Source organism: Capricornis sumatraensis, chromosome 22, assembly GCF_032405125.1.
Source record: "Capricornis sumatraensis isolate serow.1 chromosome 22, serow.2, whole genome shotgun sequence".
Classification (NCBI taxonomy): domain Eukaryota; kingdom Metazoa; phylum Chordata; class Mammalia; order Artiodactyla; family Bovidae; genus Capricornis; species Capricornis sumatraensis.
Genome location: NC_091090.1, coordinates 12406389 through 12425338, shown reverse-complemented (window position 1 = coordinate 12425338; position 18950 = coordinate 12406389). Strand labels below are relative to the sequence as shown.

Sequence of the window (18950 nt, the reverse complement as noted above, 5' to 3'; positions counted from 1 at the left end):
GTCTCAAGAAAGAAGGATTACACTGCCACACACAAATTCCAGTGCACAAATCTGGATCTGAGAGAGTAACGCAGGTGATATAGGGGTGAGGGGGAAGGGACCAGAGGAAAGGATGGAGACAATTACAACAGAAGCAGCTGGTCAGAACACGCCAGGGATTTTCACATTTTATTAGCTACAGTATAGACCCTAGAGCTGCCGCATTCCTCCCCTCCCCCACCCCCCAGGATAAGGTCAGGCTTTCCCAGGAGCCCCTGCCTTTGCCGCCTGCGCCCGCTGAAACTCCTGCTGCAGCTGAGCCAGGGTCTCCCTCTGTTGTTCTGACTGCTGCTCTAGGTCTCGGAGCTGGGATTCATACCGCTTACTGAGGAAGGGCAAAAAAGCAAATAAGGAGAAATTAGTGAGACTTACTCTTGAGGGTGCTGAAGACAAGACTGGTCAGAAACTTGAGCTCTAAGGGGAGTATGAAGAAAAGGGAAGGAGTTGAAGAACCTGCTCAAATGGGAGCTACTCTGGAGAATGACTCTACAAAGGTTTCTCAGCACCTTTATTCCCAACGGATCAGGTACATCACAGTGGGGTGGAAGGAAGACTCACATCTCAGCTGTGATGTAGTCCAGCCTTTTCCCCACTGTGGCCCGAGCTTCCCCCAGCTCCTGTTTGACCAACACGGGCCCCAGAAGTTTAAACACCACGTTGGACCCATCCAGCAGGGCCAGTTCCTGGTGGAGGAGTGGGAAAAACATCAGAATCACTTCCAGGACAGGTCCCCCCTCACCCCACAAATCTCAGTCTCTCACCTCCTTCACGATATTATTTTCTGTTAGTTGTGCCTCTAGTTTCTGCCTCCCTGACATGGATTTACTCAAGTCTGGCGGATGAAAAGGTTTGTTTAGAGACATCTCATGTGCCACCCGACCACCACAGTCCTGGTAAGAAGGCGGAGTTGAGGAAGCAGGCAAGGATGGGCAGGCGGGACAGGGAATGGGAAGACTACAGAGAAGGGGAAGGAGCCGCAGGCTGGGGCCAGGGGTGGGACAGAATACATTATTCGGGTATAGACTTGGGTTGTGAGCGAATTGCCACGAGGTCACCCCTACCCTGCTCCCTTACCCTTCTGCAGCTGTTGATATTTCTCCACTTCCCCCTGCAGCTTCTTCTGGATTAGCTCAGCCATGGCGGGGACGAAAGCCTGCGGGCAGCGGGAGAGGGGCGCTGGGTCTCACGCTCTGGAAGGTACCCGGGCTCCCCTTTCTGGCCTGCGGAGGTGACAGCCCTCTTGAGAGGCAGCCCCTCGGGGCACCCACTGCAGTCTCTCCTGGTCCGGGATATCGACTCACCCCCAGCCTCAGGGAGTGGCAGAACCCCGAACTCCTCAGCCGAACCGCTCCCCGACTCACGCTCTCACTTCAGTATTGGTGAACCCGGAAGTAAATAGAGAATGCTGGGGAAAGACGGCACCGGAAGCTGTGAGCCGGGGCACGCCGGGAAATGTAGTTCTAATATGGTCAATGTGTGGCGTTCTGCTAAAAAGACCAGACGCGGAAGGATTTAAGGCAAGATGGAGAAACCGAGATGGGAAAAGAAACTGCAGGGTTGCTTGGGTCTTGGCCTCGGACTGCCCGTCTTTCATCACTTGGGCATAAGGTGCCGCACTGAGGGCCTTGGTCCTGCCCCTCAGTGGGGAGCGCGCCCTCATTAAAGATGGCGCCTAGGAGGCTTCAGACCTGGAACGGCGCTGATTGGATGAGTCTCGGAGGACTTCCGGGAGTTTTCCATCAGACCGTGGGACTGTAGAGAGGAGTTTGCACGTGGATCGTGGTTCGAGTGGGCTAGATGGAGACAGTCCCCAAGCAGGGCAGTAATGTTCCACCCAAGAAGGACAGACTGCAAGCCAAGAAGAAGGTAGGGATCTCCTTGGGGTGGAAGGGAAGTTTTTATTTGCGGGGTTCGAGGGGCGGGGCGAAGGGCAGCGGAATACGAGGGATCCTGCTCTGCTGGTAGAAACCGCGGCGATACTGGGAGCAAGAGACCACTGGGACTGCGGCCGGAGCTTCTCCAGGTCCCCCTCATAAACGGAAGAGGAGTCGAGAGCTCCGCCCCCAGAAACCAAAGAGAAATGACACCTCAAAGAAGTTTCGGATCTCCAAGAAGCCCCGAGAACTGAAGAGTCCGGGGCCTCAGCGGACCTTTTCTGGGGTGAGCCTGGGACTTCCCGGGGTGCCGAGGCAAGTCGCCTTGTGCTTTCAGGGTCGGGGGGTTGGGGTTAGCTCGAGCCTGTTTCTTAATTGTCTCCTCCCTGCCGCAGGCCCAGGACCCATTTGCAGGCCCCGCCCCTGTCAGTGTGGAGGTGGTTCGGAAGTACTCTCGCATTGACAAATCCAAGGAGGTGAGGGCTAGTCGGAGAGTGGGGAGCGGTTGCAGGAGGGAGTGTCTGGGTGAGCTGAATGGAGGCAGGGCTCTCCTGTGACCCCCACATCCCTTGGTCCTTCTCTCACTCCATCCGCACCAACGATGTTTTAGCTACCACATCCGAAGACCAAGACACGAAGCCGACTTGCGGTGGCTGAAGCACAAGAAGAGGAAACAAGTGTCAGAGCTGCTCGATTTGAGCTTCTGCTTGCTGAAGAACCCGGGTGAGTGGACCTTGATGTGGGCCTCCCCAATCCCTGCTTTATGGGGCTCTAATTTCTGATTGTGATGCTGGGATACCCACTTCTTATTAGGAAACTTTAATGCAACTATCACGCTCACTTGCAGGTTTCTGGAAGGAGAGGATGGGGAGGACACGGCAAAGATTCGCCAGGCTGACATCGTGGAGGCTGTGGACATTGCAAGTGCAGCCAAAGTGAGCCTGAGAATGGAAAAGGGGCCAATGGGTTGACTGATGGTGCAGAGTAAGACGGGAGTGGGGACTAGAAGAGAAAATTCCTGAAAGGAACCAACTCTCTTTTTTCTTTTCTTTTTTTTCACTATCCCTTTTTCCAGCATTTTGACTTGAACTTGAGGCAGTTTGGACCCTACAGGCTAAATTACTCTAGAACTGGGAGGTAAGGTTGAATTCCAGTGACTTTAGCCTAGCCCATCTCAGCCATAGCAGTGTACATATGGGTTGTTGACGTGGGGAAGGTCTTGTTATTTGCTTGCATGTGTGCTAAGCGTGTATGGTAACATCTCTCCTCTCACCTGGAGAGGAGGAGCTGACGTGGGACAGACCCTTGAGTCCGGGCACCCCCCCTACACACACACCTTGTACTGACACCCTGCCTGTCCTCCACCTTCAACAGACATCTGGCTTTTGGAGGACGCCGGGGTCATGTGGCCGCCCTCGACTGGGTAACAAAGAAGCTCATGTGTGAGATCAACGTCATGGAGGCAGTGCGGGACGTCCGGTCAGTGGCCTTGGTCAGCGGCCAGGGGGGATGAGACAGCCCGTCACTGATCGACCGACAGCCGGTGGCTCCCTTTCACGTTGCTCCGCTCCTCTGCCCCTCTCAGGTTTCTGCACTCTGAGGCACTGCTTGCTGTCGCCCAGAACCGCTGGCTTCACATTTACGACAACCAGGGCATCGAGCTCCATTGCGTCCGCCGCTGTGACCGGATCACCCGACTTGAGTTCCTGCCTTTCCATTTCCTCCTGGCCACAGCTGTGAGTGACTGCAGAGTGCAGGGCCCGGATGGCAGCCCTGAGAAGACTGACCCTCCCCTGGGGCCCCAGAATGGGGAGGACAGAGGGCAATCCGGGCTCCTTCCCTCTCTCTCTCACAGTCAGAGACAGGGTTTCTGACCTACTTGGACGTGTCAGTGGGAAAGATCGTGGCAGCTCTGAATGCGCGGGCTGGACGGCTCAGCGTCATGACTCAGAACCCTTACAACGCCGTCATCCATCTCGGACACAGTAACGGTTGGTGCTTAGCAGAACTTTAACCCTCACCATCCTGTCTTGCTTTTTTTTTTTTGGCCATGCCACGTGGCTTGTACAATCTTGGTTCCCTGACCGGGGATTGAACTTTGGCCCATAGCAGTGAAAGCTGAGTCCCACCCCCTGGACCAGCAGGGAATGCCCCAGCTTTTCATCTATATTTGTACTTAACGAGTCCCTTCGGGTTGCCCCTCTGCTCCCCTTTTTGGTTACCTCTTGGCCCTGAGTCCCCCTCTTTCGCAGGTTTAATCGCCTCAGCACCCTATTAGTAACTTCTGCTCTTCTCCTCTGATGCACAGGGACTGTGTCTTTATGGAGCCCAGCCATGAAGGAGCCCCTGGTAAAGATTCTCTGTCACCGAGGTGGAGTCCGGGCTGTGGCAGTAGATTCTACAGGCATGTAAGTCAGTTGTTTGGGCCTGAGGTGCTAGGGGTTGGGGCGGGGGTGGGCGGCCGGTGTCTCAGTCTGAGAGAAAGTCCTCGAAGGCAGTGTGCCTTTGGGAGCACAGACTCTGCACCCAAGCTGCTTGGGCTTAAATCCTGGTGTTTACCCCCTGACCAACCATGTTGGCAGGCATGTTAGGTGACCTCCGTGTACATGGTCTTCACCCTGAGACTGGGGATATGAGTATCTTGCTCAAGGGCCAGAAGATTTTAAGGAGCCTGATAGTAAATATTTTAGGCTTTGTTGGTAACGGAGCACAACTGAGTGTTTTATGTAGGTTCTTAAATAACAAGAGGAGAAACAATGGATGGCAAGTCACTAATGAAATGAGAAAGCAACTGAATGCAGTATTTGTGTGACAGAGGTCTACTCTTGGAAAGAACTAGATTCCTGTTTCTGTTTGTTTTTCTGCCATGCCATGTGGCATGCAGGATCTTCAGTTTTCCAACCAGGGATGGAACCCGCCCCCCCTTGCATTGGAATTGTAGAGTCCTCACCCCTGTACTGCCAGGGAAATCCATGAATTCCTGCTTTTGAGCGTATAGCACTTTTAGCTTAGTTGAGGTTCAAAGTTAGTGTTCCAAATCATCCAACTCAACTGCAAATGTTTATCTACAGCTGCCAATTTGTGAAGAGGTTTTGGGTATTTTGGGCTTCCCTGGTGACCCTGACGGTAAAGAATCTGCCTGCCATGCAGGAGACCCGGGTTTGATCCCTTGGTCAGGAAGATCGCTTGGAGAACAGAATGGTTACCCACTCTAGTATTCTCGCCTGGCCGATTCCTTGGACAGAGGAGCCCAATGCGCTGCAGTCCATGAGGTCACAAAGAATCAGACACGACTGAGTGACTAACACTTTCACTTTTGAGTATTTTATCTTTGGAAACATCTTTTCACACAGATAGATGGTAAGACAGATGGTGCTTGAAATGCTCTGAAGTGATGTTTGTCACTGAGATTATAGTGTGCTTGGCAGCAGTGTGAAGAGATAAGATGTAGTGTCTGCTTGACCACAACACTGTGCTACCTTAGCACAAAAAGCAGCCACAGAATAAGTAACCAAATGAGTGTAGCTGTGTCCCAGTTCAGTTCAGTCGCTCAGTCGTGTCCGACTCTTTGCAACCCCATGGATTGCAGCAGGCCAGGCCTCCCTGTCCATCACCAACTCCTGGAGTTTACTCAAAACTCATGTCCATTGAGTCGGTGATGTCATCCAACCATCTCATCCTCTGTCGTCCCCTTCTCCTCCTGCCTTCAATCTTTCTCAGCATCAGGGTCTTTTCCAATGAGTCATTTCTTTGCAGCAGGTGGCCAAAGTATTGGCATTTCAGCTTCAGCATCAGTCCTTCCAATGAATACTCAGGACTGATTTCCTTTAGGATGGACTGGTTTGATTTCTTTGCAGTCCAAGGGACTCTCAAGGGTCTTCTCCAACACCAGAGTTCAAAAGCATCAATTCTTCAGCAGTCAGCTTTCTTTATAGTCCAACTCTCACATCCATACATGACCACTAGAAAAACCATAGCCTTGACTAGACCGACCTTTGTTGGCAAAGTAATGTCTCTGCTTTTTAATATGCTGTCTAGGTTGGTCATAACTTTTCTTCCGAGGAGCAAGTGTCTTTTAATTTCATGGCTGCAATCACCATCTGCAGTGATTTTGGAGCCCAGAAAAATAGTCTCTCACTGTTTCCACTGTTTCCCTATCTATTTCCCCTGAAGTGATGGGACCAGATGCCATGATCTTAGTTTTCTGAATGTTGAGCTTTAAGCCAACTTTTTCACTCTCATCAAGAGGCTCTTTAGTTCTTCTTTGCTTTCTGCCATAAGGGTGGTGATAGCTACATATCTGAGCTTATTGATATTTCTCCAGGCAATCTTGATTCCAGCTTGTGCTTCATCCAGCCCAGCGTTTCTCATGATGTACTCTGCATATAAGTTAAATAAGCAGGGTGACAATATACAGCCTTGACGTACTCCTTTTCCTATTTGGAACCAGTCTGTTGTTCCATGTCCAGTTCTAACTGTTGCTTCCTGACCTGCATACAGATTTCTCAAGAGGCAGGTCAGGTGGTCTGGTATTCCCATCTCTTTAAGAATTTTCCACAGTTTGTTGTGATCCACACAGTCAAAGGCTTTGGCATAGTCAATAAAGCAGAAGGAGATGTTTTTCTGGAACTCTCTATTGCTGTGTCCCAGTATGACTTTATTTACGAATACTGACACTGGAGTTTTCAAATAATTTTCACGTCTTGAAATATATTTCTTCTGATTTTTTTCCCAACCATTTAAAAATGTGAAAACCATCCTTGTAGGCTCTACAGAAAGTGGTGGGCTGGTTTTGTTGACTCATGGGCTGTAGTTTGCCAAGCCTGGCCTTCAGTTAGGAAACTGTTGTAGATGTTGACACCAGTCAAGGTCTTCAGAGGCACACATGACGCCTGGTAGGTGGGGAGCGCTGTTTCATCATCGTCGTCAAAGACGACTGTTCTCTTGAGGTCTGGCTGGTGCTGTGGGGGCTTTGGGGTGGCCGGTCCACTTTGAATTTCCACCCTTCCTGAGAGACTATTTGCATTTCCACAGCTGTTTTGTCTGGTTTGTATTGTATGTATGTCTGGATCTGGCAGACTTTCCCACAAGTTCCCATGTGTTTTTCTCAAATTCTTTCATCCATCAGGCATTCATTGGGTGCCAGCTGTAGGCTGGGTTCTGGGGTAAGGTTCTGGGGGTATAAGGATGAATCTGCCCTGGTGGGGCGTTCCAGTTACACTTTATTTACAAACACAGCTGAGGAGTTGGCGGGCCGGGCGAAACACTCAGGTTCTGCTCAGTCGTCTCGCGTCACCCCACCTTTACCGTGTCCGTCGCTGGATGCTTCACCCCCGCCCACAGCTCCTCCCTGCCTGCTCCCTTTCTGCCGTATTGCCCTCACCCAGAACACGACTTCTTGGACGCTAGCTGTCCCCATAGCTTCATGTTCTTCAGCCATCGGTCATGGCAGACGCAGAATCACTGTTGGCTGAGTGCTCCTCGGGAGCCCAGGCCCTGCTGGTGGCTTTGGCTGCATTGCCCCATTACTGCTCACGACCTGTGAAGTCCTGGCTGCTTTTCCCCTCCAGGGTCTGCTGCTTGCCATTTCACAGTTCCAGCCTCTGGTTCTTCCTTCTTTTAGTCTGTCCTGTCAGAATACTTTTTCCCATATGGCTTGCTTCCTCATATACCACCGTTCAGGAAATCAGGACGCAGAAGCCCAGTGGCTGTCAGCTAAGGAAAGCCCGCTGACTGCTCAGGCCCCCGGGACGCCCTGGTTGTGTCTTTGTGGATCAGTGGTTTGGTTCTGCCCCCTTACTCCAGGTCTGTGCCAGTCTGGCTCTAGGAGAGTGGGGGGCCTCTTCCAGGGCCTTCTGCCTTCTGCGGGCCCCTGGCCCCGAGCTGGACTTGGCCTTCCCTGGGCTGTCTGGGTCAGCTGCTTCTGCTCAAGGCTCCGTCAGTTGTTCACAGAGGTTTGGCCAACAGTCCAATGCCAAACAGCTCTGGTCCTTGACTTTGGGCCCACCCGTGTAGCTCTGGTCCTCCTCAGGGCTGCCTCGGACCAGCCACGGGCTCCAGAGATGCCACGGGCTGTCGTCCTCAGCAGGCTTCCTGGAAGCTTGCATTAGGATTGGACTGGACCCTCTTGCAAGTTCAGTAGGATGGTGGCATGGCTTGGATGCCCAGCTGGCTACTGGGTGGGTGTCTGCACAGAGGCTCCCAGAGGTGGATGTGGGCGGCAGGAGCCAGCGGGTGCCCTTGAGTTGTTGGCCCAGTGAAGGCTGTGACCTGTGTCCCAGGAGCCCTCAGCAAGTCCTGGTTTGTGCTCATGACCTCTCCCTCAGGTGGAGCTGGGCCCTATCTGTCTTGTCAGGACAGGTATCCAGCTGGGCCTTGCATCAGTCCCATCGCAGGCCAAGTCTCTCCTCAGAGGAGCGCCTTAGTGTTTTCTTCCTGGGCTCACAGTCAAGGTTAAAATATGAATCTTTGGCTTCTGGCAAACAGACATGCCCTGACCTGGTTGGCTGCCCTTCAGCATCTCTGAGCAACGTGAACATCCATAGAAACTCCAGCCTCTGAAAGTAAATGTCTTATGTGGTACACACATCCTTAAGAGGATTTTTGACAATTCTTTTTTTTTTAAATTGGGCTGTATCGGGTCTTAGCTGCATCACATAGGACCTTTCTAGTTGTACCGAGCAGGCTTGGTTGCTCCATGGTATGTGCGATCTTAGTTCCCAGACCAAGGATCGAATCTGTGTCTACTGCATTACAAGGCAGATTCTTAACCACTGGGCCACCAGGCATGTCCCTTTCTCAAGAGGATCTGGTCACCAGCCTTGCCCTTCCTCCTTCTAGCAAAAGGGGCCCTCTAGCACATAACTTCCTTGCTTTCTAAGGTTTTCTCAGGTCCACGCAGTCTCCACCTTGTGGCCTGTCACTGCCAGAGAGCCACTTTGGGGACTGTTGGTCTCCCATCTGACCTTCAGGAGCCTCTGCAGTTTGACCCCTCCTGGCCATTGTCCACCAGCCAGGAAAACAAACTCATTTCCATCTTCCTGTCTCTACAGTCTGTTGTCCATTTATTTAAACCTGCTGTACATCTCTGTTTCTTGTGCTTTTTTAAAGTGAATTTCATTTAAACCTTTTGTTTTTGGCTCCCCTGGAGAAGGAAATGGCAACTCACTCCAGTATTCTTGCCTGGGAAATCCCATGGATGGAGGAGCCTGGTGGCCTGTTGGACTGAACGACTTCACTTTCACTTTCATTTAAACCTTTCTCAGTTTTCAGCTACAACCTTCAAATTGCTCCTTGTGCTTTCTATTTTTATTTATCCTCGCCCGTGCTGGGTCTTCACTGCTGCGTGGGCTCTTCTCTAGTTGCGGTGAGCAGGCTTCTCATTCGGTGGTTTCTCTTGCGGACCATGGGCTTCAGGGCACGAGGGTCTCAGTAATTGGGGCATGTGGGCTCAACTCCCAGGTTCTAGAGCACAGGCTCAGGAGTTGTGGCGCACAGGCCCAGCTGCTCCACGGCATGTGGGATCTTCCCAGATCAGGGGTTGAACCCTTGTCTCCTGCATCGGCAGGGAGATTCTCCAGCATTGAGCCACCAGGGAAGCCCTCTTGTGCTTTCCTCACTTGATCTTAGCCAAAAGGCCGAGAACCAATCCTCTTGTGCTTTCTTGAGTATTACCTAGAATGGCTCAAGTCCCACAGAGCCCTCCCTGACCACTGCCGTCCCCCTTTCCCTCTGCTGACTGCTGGGCTGCCTGTCTGTGTGGTGCGACCTTACACCTGAGTGTAGACCGTCACATGCATCCTCCCTTTCATTCACATGTGGTGGAAAAGACAGTAAAGACACAGCTCTAACTTGAATTCTAGCTCCACCACTCACCCCAATCCTTTCTTTGAGCTTCAGTTTCCTCTCTGTAAAAGGGAAATGAAAAGAGGCGCGTAGTGGTAGTGGTCCCGTCCTTATCAGTCTTCTTCTCCCCCAGCAGACCTGATGCTTCATGCTGCGATTAACTTCCCCCTCTCACTCCCAGGCACATGGCCACCTCTGGCCTGGACCACCAGCTGAAGCTCTTCGACCTGCGAGGGACGTTCCAGCCTCTGAGCACTCGGACCCTGCCCCAGGGAGCGGGGCACCTGGCCTTCTCCCAGCGGGGACTGCTGGCGGCGGGAATGGGCGACGTGGTCAACATATGGGCAGGACAGGGCAAAGCCAGCCCTCCTTCCCTGGAGCAGCCCTACCTCACGCACCGGCTCTCGGGCCACGTGCACGGCCTTCAGTTCTGCCCCTACGAGGATGTGCTGGGGGTGGGGCACAGCGGGGGCATCACCAGCATGCTGGTCCCTGGTGAGCAGGCAGGGCTGGGCCTCCAAGTGGTGACCTCGCGATGGAGGCTCTTGTGGGCTGGACCCTGAGACAGTTGGGGGCACAGGGCCCCGTCAGGCTGGAGCAGGTTCCTGTTATAGTTCCACGTGCCCCCTCTCCCTCCAGGGGCTGCCGAACCCAACTTCGATGGCCTGGAGAGTAACCCATACAGGAGCCGGAAGCAGCGGCAGGAGTGGGAGGTGAAGGCGCTGCTAGAGAAGGTGAGGATGCGCCTGCACCCCAGTGGGCTGGGGCGGGGGTCTTAGGAAGAGAGGGTTTCAGCAGCGCCTCTGCTTTCCGTCCCTCTTTGGTGTCACCTTCCTGTGGCTCCTTACCTGTCCCTGTTCTTTTGTGTCGCATCCAGGTGCCCGCCGAGCTCATCTGTCTAGATCCACGAGCCCTGGCAGAGGTTGATGTCATCTCTTTGGAGCAGGCAAAGAAGGAACGGGCAGAGAGGCTGGTACGGAGCGGGGTCCCGAGGGCCTGGGTGCCCCTCACCCGCGCGTCCCGTCCCGCCGCGGCCTCAGAAGCACAGCTCCCTGCCTCGGAGGCTGCTGCAGCTTTCACTCCCCTCCCCTCCCTCAGGGCTACGATCCCGACGCCAGGGCTCCCTTCCAGCCAAAGCCGAAGCAGAAGGGCCGCAGCTCAACCGCGAGTCTGGTAAAGAGGAAGAGGAAGGTCATGGATCAGGAGCACAGGGTGAGCGGGCACCGGGGGCGGGCCGGGCGTCCCACGGGCAGCGCCCTCCTGCTGGCCCCGCTGGCCTCACCTGCCTGCTGCTTCTCACCTGTCTCTCCCCACCCAGGACAAGGTCCGCCAGAGCCTGGAGCAGCAGCCGCAGAAGCAAGAGAAGGCCAAGCCCACAGGGGCCCGGCCGTCGGCCCTGGACAGATTTGTGCGCTGAGTCAGGCTCCTGGGCCCAGAAGAAACATTCTCTCCCCACGCCCACCTGTGGGGAATGACCCGTCCTTGGAATGAGGAGGGAGCAGGGAGCCCCCTTCCTCCTGGGTTGGACAGCTGGTTCCTGGGGTGGGGGGTGAAGGTGAAGTCGCTCAGTTGTGTGCGACTCTTTGCAACCCTGTGGACTGTAGCCCACCAGGCTCCTCCTTCCATGGGATTCTCCAGGCAAGAATACTGGAGTGGGGTGGGGGTGGTCGGTATTAAAAAGGAACGTGGACTTTTGGATACCATGTCTCGATCATCCCATGAACCTGTCCCCTGCCCGCGTGCACCCTGGGGCTGCTCTCGGATGTGAGGGGCTATGTCTCCCCTCTGGCCGCACCTGTCTTGACCGGCTCCCTAAGGCCTTCCTCCAGGGAGAGGTGTGCTCCAAGTCCCTGGAGATGGCCTTCCCCACCAGCAGGCTCTGGTAGCCTCTGGGTTTCCCAGGAGAGTCCTGGACCACACTGTACTCAAAGAGCAAAAGAGACAAGTTTATTGAGGGGCCTGTGCCCCTCCCCTGACATGGCTGGAGAGAACAAGCCAGCGAGTGCGGTTCTTCCTGACGACCATCTCTGGGGCTGGCAGGCCAGGCAGCCCCCTAGGTCCCTCCTGTGTCCCTCAGTCTTCAGTGACAGCCCAAGCACCTGTGTGGAGCAGCTTGCTCAGCTGCAGCCAACCAGCGCTCCTGCATTGAGCCTGGGAGAAAGAAGGTGGCGGGGTGCTGGCTGGACCCTCCATTGCACACCCCTCTCCTGGGCCCCCAGGCCCTCTCAGCTGTGAAGCCAGGCTATTAACCGGCATCGGAGGATGCCCAGGACCCCCTGGAGCCAGGAGCAGAAGGGTACAGTTCTTTCCCCATCAGAGCCACCTACTAGCTTCCAGGCTTCCTGCATCTCCCAGGGGTCCAACTTATGGGATGTCAGCAGGAATTTCCCATAGCAGCACCGATCCAGGGGGTAGTGGGTGGCACCAGCCAGCTTGACAGAGTGGGTTGGGGAAAGGCCTCCTCGGCGGGCACTTAACCCCACAAAGACATCCTCCAGGGGCAGAGGGGGCGCCCGGCTGGCCACCTTCAGGATGAGCTGCACAGCAGAAGCTGATAGCACATAGCCCGTGCCTGAGGCGTAGGGGGGGAAGGGACCCCAGGAGGGAGGCCACTGCTCCTCTGATACCTGGTGCTTGCCTCCCGGTGACCGAGAGGGGTGCACCCGCCAATGCACGCGACCCAAGTACAAGAGAGGCACTGGCTGGCTCCCCAGAGTGGGGCTTCCGTCCCACTTCGCATCTCCAGCCTCTGCCTTTCTCGGGGGCCCCACGCCCGTCTCCCATTGCTCCCAGCGGCCTCCCCGCCTGACCAGCTCCGACACCAGTTCGGGGACGTTGACGAACACATCATCGTCGGTCTTGAGGATGTACCGGGCCGTGGGGCAGTGTCTGTCGGCCCAGCTCAGCCCGCTGAGGGTCTTGAGGGTGAGGTTGCGGTAGGAGTCCTGGAAGGCCGCCTGCATGATGTCCCCGTGGGCCGCCGACTCCCACACCAGGTCGCTCCCGCGCGACCCCCAGCGGGGCTCTCCCAGCAGGAAAACAGTCTGCACCCTGAGCCCGCGGGCCTCGCGCAGGCGGCCCCAGGAGGCCCGGATGGCATTTCTTTGGTTCAGGTTGTCCGGGGCGGTGCACACCAGGATCAGCAGGAAGGGAGGGGGGCCGGGCGCACTGCACGCCGCCTCGTTGGGGATCAGGAGGCGGGGCAGGGCCAGGGGCGGCCCGGGCGAGGCCGGGCCGGGGAGCAAGGAGGCCAGGGAGAGGCTCAGCAGCTCCTCCCCAAGGCCGGAGGGCCCAAAGAGGGTCCAGACGAGCAGGAGCAGCAGGGCGGCCAGGAGCAGGCGCCGGGAGAGGCCGGGGCGCATGGTGCGGCGCGGCCAGAGGGCACCTGGGGGGAGAGACCGGGCGCGGTTAGAGGACGCGGAGCAGGGCTCTCAGTCAACGGCCTGCATTAGGCCACGCCCGGGAAGGGGCGGCGGCCGGTGCCGGCGCCCCAAGCTGCCCTCGCGGCGGAGCCCGCGGGGACGTTACCTGGTCGGCGCGGCCGCCGAGGCCCGGCTCCATGGCCGGCCGTCTCCGCTGGTCGCCCCTCCCTGCCGGAAGGCGTGGCGTGCGCGGCCCCCGCCGGAAGCTCCGCGGCTGCGCGCTCGGCGGCACACACACCGGAGAGAGCGGGGGAGGCGCCAGGGAGTCTTTGCCCCAAACGGGAAGCAGGGTTGGATCCACGGGCCTCGGCCACAGCGGCTGGACGCTGTGCGGCCGGCGCCTCCCCCCACCCACCCCCGCGCGCCGGGGCTCAACGTTTCCGGGTCACCACCACCAGCGTCTCCAACCTTCGGATACTCACCTAACCGGCCGCTGGCTAGGCTCAGCTACCTGCGCAAGCCCCAACACCCCGCCAGCCAGCAAGGGGGAGCCGGGCCTCGGGAAGTCTGAGGGCGCCCCCTCGAGGGTGAATATGCGGCTCCTCCCTCTAGCCACCTGGGGGGGGGCACCAACAGGTAAAAGGTTGCTTCTGGTAATGGGGCGTGGCAACAGCACAGCTTTAATCCAGACCAAGAGTGTTGGGAGTTCCCTCGAATATACCTGTCAACGCAGGGGACACAGATCCCACCCCAGGTCCCGGAATGCCGCATGCCCTAGGGTAGCTGAGCCCAGGGGCCACCACTATGGCGCTTGCACACTACCGTGCCGCAGAGCATGTGCTCTGCAAGGAGCAGCCACGCTCACGACTAGAGAGAGGCCGAGCACAGCAAATGGAACAGAGAGACCAAGACAAGGTCTGGGCAGCTGAGGGGGGGACATCAAGCAAGTGTAAAAAATGACCAACAGGGCCCAGTGTGAAAGCACATTCCCTATTAGAGTTTCCAGAAAAACGCAAAGAACCACAAGAAGGAAGCCGTAACTGTATAAACTATTTATTCACACAGCACCCACACATTATTTCTTCTTGGACACACCCACAGTGCGACCACGGCGGCCTGTGGTCTTGGTGTGCTGGCCTCGAACACGGAGTCTGCAGGGAGAAAAGACAAAGGTTACTCACCACACCAAGCAAAGATCTGGGAAAAGATGGCATGAGAGTCCCTTGGGAGTCTAAGGACAGACAAACAGGCCCCTACTCACCCCCAGAAGTGGCGCAGCCCCCTGTGGGCCCGAATCTTCTTCAGGCGCTCCAGGTCTTCGCGGAGTTTGTTGTCTAGACCGTTGGCCAGGACCTGCACAGACCGGAGACAGTGAGGGATGGCTGTTCTCCACCCTGGTCTCCTAGGGCTAGTCCCAACCGGAGAGCCTGCTTTTCTCTCAGCTCTCCCCTCTCCACACACACACCTGGCTATATTTTCCGTCCTTCACGTCCTTCTGTCTGTTTAAGAACCAGTCTGGGATCTTGTATTGGCGTGGATTCTGCATAATGGTGATCACACGTTCCACCTGGCAGGCAGGACGAGGGTCAGGTTCAGACAGCCCCATCTCCAGGCAGGCCCACCTCCAGCCCCCTCCCTGTCCTCACCTCGTCCTCAGTGAGCTCTCCTGCCCTCTTGGTGAGGTCGATGTCCGCTTTCCTCAACACCACATGAGCGTATCTTCGTCCCACACCCTGAGGAGAGGTTTCAGAGTTGTGTGAGTCTGACCTTTTGGGTTCCCTCTATAGACCCATGATTCAAAAGGCACATAAAAGTAGGGTCCAAAATAACTTATACTCTTCCAGATACAAAGCCTAAGGGGGAAAAAAGGGGAAAAAAAGTTTTGATACCCCCTGAAAGCTGCAGCACCCAAGAGTGGCACCTTCTCATTTCTACACTGTGGAGAGGAAATTGATGCCTCTCAGTCAATGGAGCATCAAGGCAACAAGATCAAGGTTCTCTGAATTAACGGTTAAGGGATAGATAGCACTGTTAGTTGCTCGTGATGTCAAAGGGCAACAAGCCACGATCCTTTGGGCAGGTCACTGCATCCCTATGATCAAAATAAACACTGAAACCAGTGGCATTCTAACACTACCAACACCAGCAAGGTGCTCCTTGTGACCTGAATTCACGAGCCAAACAGATTTGGAAAGTGAAAGACTGTGCTGGGCTGAATAGTGTTCCACCAAATTTCTGTTCATTTGGAACGTCAAAACATGCCTTTGGTTAGAAATAGTTAAATCCAACGACTGGTATTCTCATAAAAGGAGAAGACACAGATAGGCAAGAAGGCCATGTGATAAGGTGAAACACTAGAATGATGCAGCTGCCAAGACAAGGAAACCAAGGATGTTTGGCATACAGAACTGAGAGAGTTAAACCAAGAGATTCTCTTGTTTTAAGTCAACAAATCTGTGTCACAAAGGTCCCAGGAAATTGGATTTCCTCTCTGTAAGAAAGTGACCTGGAGGTCAAATTACCAAGTTGATTGAGAAGAGACTAAGATCTAAGTGTCTCTCTCGCCCAGTAGTGTCCAACTCTTTGCAACCCTGTGGGCGGTAGCACACCAGGCCTCCCTGCCCCCCACCACCTCCCAGAATTTGCCCAACTTCATGTTCATTGCATCGGTGATGCTGTCCGGCCATCTCACGTCTGATGCCCTCTTCTGTCCTCAATCTTTCCCAGCATCAGATTACCAAAATACTGGAGCTTCAACATCAGTCCTTCCAGTGAATATTCAGGGTTGACCTCCTGACTGGTTTGATCTCCCTGGTGTCCAAGGGATTTTCAGGAGTCCCTTGGATGCATCAATATTTTCTCCCTCCTACTTTTTAGTGTTTAGAACTTTTGATAAACAGCTTTTTAAAAAAGTTGCCGTCAAGCTTTTTGAAAGCCCTGTCCAGTCATTGTGACTAGCTCCAACCATGTTTCCAAACAATGCAGATGACCAGTTAACATCCTGCTTTAGAGGAAGGGCAGTCCAACCTTAAGGAGTATTCATAGCAGAAGTGTACAAATGAAAAGAAGGGATCATGGCATAAAAAAATCTTGCAGATGTGTTACCTTAGTAAATACCGTTTTCTGCTTATGTCACCTTTGATACCTCAAAGTTACTTCCCCAATTAACTTTGCTCCTTTAATTTCTTGAGGAATCCCTCCTCCTACGCAGCCACCACCCCCAGCACTCCCTTCCAACTTCTAAGTATTACTTAGCCCCACATTCCAAATCATTAACAAAAGACCAGGTACCTCTAAGCTTTGGCTGTCCCACCAGAGAAGAGCCAGCAAAAGCTGAAACACAGCAAAACCCCAAGTAACTATATCTCTAGAATAATCTTTCCCAGTGATAAGCAGGGCACGAGGTTCCCTAGTAGATTCTTATCAAAATACTCATTAAGTACTGGAAACTGCTTTCAAAATCTGTTTTAAGGTTAAGATATATACTTAAGGTAACAAATGGGAAACTAGTTAATTTCAAAGAAGCAGAGAGAAAGCATCCTATCAACCACATTCATCTTTTTTTTTTTCTTTTTTTACTATCTGACCTAAGCATTCTAGCAATCTTTAAAAACAGAAGCAACCTCAGAGATACAGCAGGTTCAGTTCCAGACCACACCCAACAACACTGAAATAGAGAGTACTCTTGCCTGGAAAATCCCACGGACGGAGGAGCCTGGAAGGCTGCAGTCCATGGAGTCACTGAGGGTCGGAGACAACTGAGCGACTTGACTTTCACTTTTCACTTTCATGCACTGGAGAAGGAAATGGCAACCCACTCCAGTGTTCTTGCCTGGAGAATCCCAGGGACAGGGGAGCCTGTTGGGCTGCCGTCTATGGGGTCGCACAGAGTCGGACACGACTGAAGTGACTTAGCAGCACATGGTATTTTGGTTTCCCAGCACATGTAGTTACATAATCTATTCAGTGAGCAACAGCCTCTTAAGAAAATCTATACACACCTTAATCAAGACACTTTTTTACTATGAAGTACTAACCATCATCTGAACTTTAAGCAAGTCTAAATCTTTTTGCAACAGTAACAAAGGTCACTGATCACAGATAAGTGTAACAAATACACCAGTAAAAACTTTTAAAGTATTTCATCAAAATGTGACAGACACACCATGTGAGCAAATGTTGGAGAACTGTCTTAAGAGCTGCCACAAAAAAACAGTATCTACAAAGTCCCATAAAATGTGAGCCTGAACTGTATTTTTCACTGCCTTACTAGTCTCACAGAAAAAGATGAAAAGATGAAACGTACTCTCTAAGAATGAAAGCTGTGCTCCTTGAACTACAGAATGAAAAAGTCAATGTGACAAATCTCACCAAGAAAAGTTGATGTTGATTTGCTGTTTTAAACAATCTATAAAATACTTATCATAGTGTCTTCTGGGGTTCTAAGAAAGGCCTATCCTTGGCTCCAAGGTAAACATACTGGCAAAAAACATTCAGTCATTTCCACAATTTTATCTTTTTAAAGGATAACATCACCATCTGGAAGGCTGGGAGTTCATTAGGTGAAGGGAGATAGCCAAGCTTGCATTCACTGACATAACTATAGGCTTCTTTATACTTGTAATCTCTTGGCATTTCTACTTATCCTTCAAATGGTACAATTATGTAACTTCCCCATTCCCTAGGTGAAATCTCTTGGTTTCACCTCAGAGAACTCTTTGGCTTTTCTCACTTACCTTTTGGGACAAATGGGGCAAGCGGTTAAGTGGACTAATTGCTCTCTTAATCATTTTTTTTTCATCTGGTTGGAACTCCCCTCACCCTCCCTCACTTTCAGCTCAGGTGTTGACAACTCAAGTTTCATCTGTAGTCTCTAGTCCTTACCCTGCGTGTTTTAGTCGCTCAGTCGTGTCTGATTCTGTACGACCCCATGGACTGTCGCCCCACCAGGCTCCTCTGTCCACTGGAATTCTCTAGGCAAGAATTCTGGAGGAGATTCTCCAGGGGATCTTCCCAACCCCAAGGATCAAACCCTGGTCTCCCGTATTGCAGACAGATTCGTTTACCGTCTGAGCCACCAAGGAAGCCATCAGTCCTTACCCTACTTTACCTTAATTGCAGTGATGGCAAAGGCAATTTTCCGCCGCCCATCGATGTTGGTGTTGAGTACTCGCAAGATGTGCTGGAACTTCTCAGGAATTACTAGAGACTGATAAGAGATTGAGGGAGAAATCAGACACAGTGAACTACTATCAAATCGTAACCTCAAACACGAACGCTAAGCTTGTCACACAGGAAGCAAGGAACCCCCGTCAGGTCTTCACGACACAACAAACTCCTGAGTCCTGCAGACAGCAGGAACATCAAGTGTTCGGCCCTGGGAAAAAGCAACCTCGGGGAAGAAGCGTGTCTCCTACCCTTGCCCCAAGTACACTCTGAGTGCCGGAGACACAGGTCCCCACACACGCCCAAACCGTTTTAGTGGCCGGGGAGGGACTTCCTCTGGCCCTAGTCCCCAGAACTGGATGTCTTTAGTTGTCCTTTTCCAGAAGCGGTATCCGAGGCTCCACCCAGAAAGTTGCGGGCCCCCAAGACAGGACATTTTCAACCCTCTGACAGCAAGACCTTCCCTGCCCCGGTCCCGATGTCGCTAGATCCCCGCAAGGATTGTACTCTTACCATGGCGGCGGCCCCGGCGGCGGCGTGTAGGCCTCCAGTGGAAGAGAAAACGGAAGTGACGTAGAAGCCTTATATTGCTGCCAGGCGGAACGGGCGGAGCTATCTGAGCAAGGAGCTTCCGGAAACTATGCAAGACTCTGAATCGGGCGGC

At 53.5% G+C, this 18950-nt stretch overlaps 4 protein-coding genes across 7 annotated transcripts; 1 reads left to right on the top strand and 3 right to left on the bottom strand.

The window, feature by feature from the left end:
* Nucleotides 1-234: 234 nt before the first annotated feature.
* On the bottom strand, nucleotides 235-1409 carry PFDN6 (prefoldin subunit 6). Of its 2 annotated transcripts, none has more exons than XM_068960885.1 (5): nucleotides 1341-1409; nucleotides 1114-1259; nucleotides 801-871; nucleotides 598-722; nucleotides 235-364 (listed from the first exon to the last, which is right to left on the bottom strand). In XM_068960885.1, the coding sequence occupies exons 2-5, from the start codon at nucleotides 1175-1177 to the stop codon at nucleotides 235-237; spliced, it is 390 nt and encodes a 129-aa protein (XP_068816986.1). In that variant the 5' UTR covers nucleotides 1178-1259; nucleotides 1341-1409. The 2 variants fall into 2 exon arrangements, with proteins under 2 accessions (XP_068816986.1, XP_068816985.1); XM_068960884.1 differs by having other exon boundaries at nucleotides 1114-1192.
* Nucleotides 1410-1788: 379 nt separating this feature from the next.
* WDR46 (WD repeat domain 46) lies at nucleotides 1789-11431 on the top strand. 2 transcript variants are annotated; one of them, XM_068960687.1, is made up of 15 exons: nucleotides 1789-1905; nucleotides 2005-2199; nucleotides 2309-2389; nucleotides 2524-2636; nucleotides 2761-2848; nucleotides 2989-3050; nucleotides 3288-3392; nucleotides 3499-3649; nucleotides 3769-3904; nucleotides 4222-4321; nucleotides 9940-10253; nucleotides 10398-10492; nucleotides 10636-10731; nucleotides 10857-10970; nucleotides 11077-11431. In XM_068960687.1, the coding sequence occupies exons 1-15, from the start codon at nucleotides 1837-1839 to the stop codon at nucleotides 11173-11175; spliced, it is 1818 nt and encodes a 605-aa protein (XP_068816788.1). In that variant the 5' UTR covers nucleotides 1789-1836; the 3' UTR covers nucleotides 11176-11431. The 2 variants fall into 2 exon arrangements, with proteins under 2 accessions (XP_068816788.1, XP_068816789.1); XM_068960688.1 differs by having other exon boundaries at nucleotides 1837-1905; nucleotides 2152-2199.
* Nucleotides 11432-11751: 320 nt separating this feature from the next.
* B3GALT4 (beta-1,3-galactosyltransferase 4) lies at nucleotides 11752-13663 on the bottom strand. Of its 2 annotated transcripts, none has more exons than XM_068960841.1 (2): nucleotides 13603-13663; nucleotides 11752-13143 (listed from the first exon to the last, which is right to left on the bottom strand). In XM_068960841.1, the coding sequence occupies exon 2, from the start codon at nucleotides 13118-13120 to the stop codon at nucleotides 11984-11986; it is 1137 nt and encodes a 378-aa protein (XP_068816942.1). In that variant the 5' UTR covers nucleotides 13121-13143; nucleotides 13603-13663; the 3' UTR covers nucleotides 11752-11983. The 2 variants fall into 2 exon arrangements, with proteins under 2 accessions (XP_068816942.1, XP_068816941.1); XM_068960840.1 differs by lacking the exon at nucleotides 13603-13663 and adding an exon at nucleotides 13287-13320.
* A 494-nt stretch (nucleotides 13664-14157) lies between these two features.
* RPS18 (ribosomal protein S18) lies at nucleotides 14158-18844 on the bottom strand. The gene is made up of 6 exons (XM_068960499.1): nucleotides 18800-18844; nucleotides 18231-18329; nucleotides 14767-14853; nucleotides 14586-14687; nucleotides 14382-14473; nucleotides 14158-14271 (listed from the first exon to the last, which is right to left on the bottom strand). Exons 1-6 carry the CDS (start codon nucleotides 18800-18802, stop codon nucleotides 14196-14198), a joined length of 459 nt encoding a protein of 152 aa, XP_068816600.1. The 5' UTR covers nucleotides 18803-18844; the 3' UTR covers nucleotides 14158-14195.
* Between the last annotated feature and the right edge of the window lie 106 nt (nucleotides 18845-18950).

Coding starts and splice junctions, on each gene's coding strand:
- PFDN6 (XM_068960885.1), bottom strand. CDS start 1,177: ATGGCTGAGCTAATCCAGAAGAAGCTGCAGGGGGAAGTGGAGAAATAT. Junction 723..800: donor AAAATAATATCGTGAAGGAG/GTGAGAGACTGA, acceptor CTCCTCCACCAG/GAACTGGCCCTGCTGGATGG. Junction 365..597: donor GACTACATCACAGCTGAGAT/GTGAGTCTTCCT, acceptor GCCCTTCCTCAG/TAAGCGGTATGAATCCCAGC.
- WDR46 (XM_068960687.1), top strand. CDS start 1,837: ATGGAGACAGTCCCCAAGCAGGGCAGTAATGTTCCACCCAAGAAGGAC. Junction 2,849..2,988: donor ACATTGCAAGTGCAGCCAAA/GTGAGCCTGAGA, acceptor CCCTTTTTCCAG/CATTTTGACTTGAACTTGAG. Junction 3,393..3,498: donor GAGGCAGTGCGGGACGTCCG/GTCAGTGGCCTT, acceptor TGCCCCTCTCAG/GTTTCTGCACTCTGAGGCAC.
- B3GALT4 (XM_068960841.1), bottom strand. CDS start 13,120: ATGCGCCCCGGCCTCTCCCGGCGCCTGCTCCTGGCCGCCCTGCTGCTC.
- RPS18 (XM_068960499.1), bottom strand. Junction 14,854..18,230: donor TTGCCATCACTGCAATTAAG/GTAAAGTAGGGT, acceptor ACCTCTCCTCAG/GGTGTGGGACGAAGATACGC. Junction 14,474..14,585: donor AGGACGGAAAATATAGCCAG/GTGTGTGTGTGG, acceptor CGGTCTGTGCAG/GTCCTGGCCAACGGTCTAGA.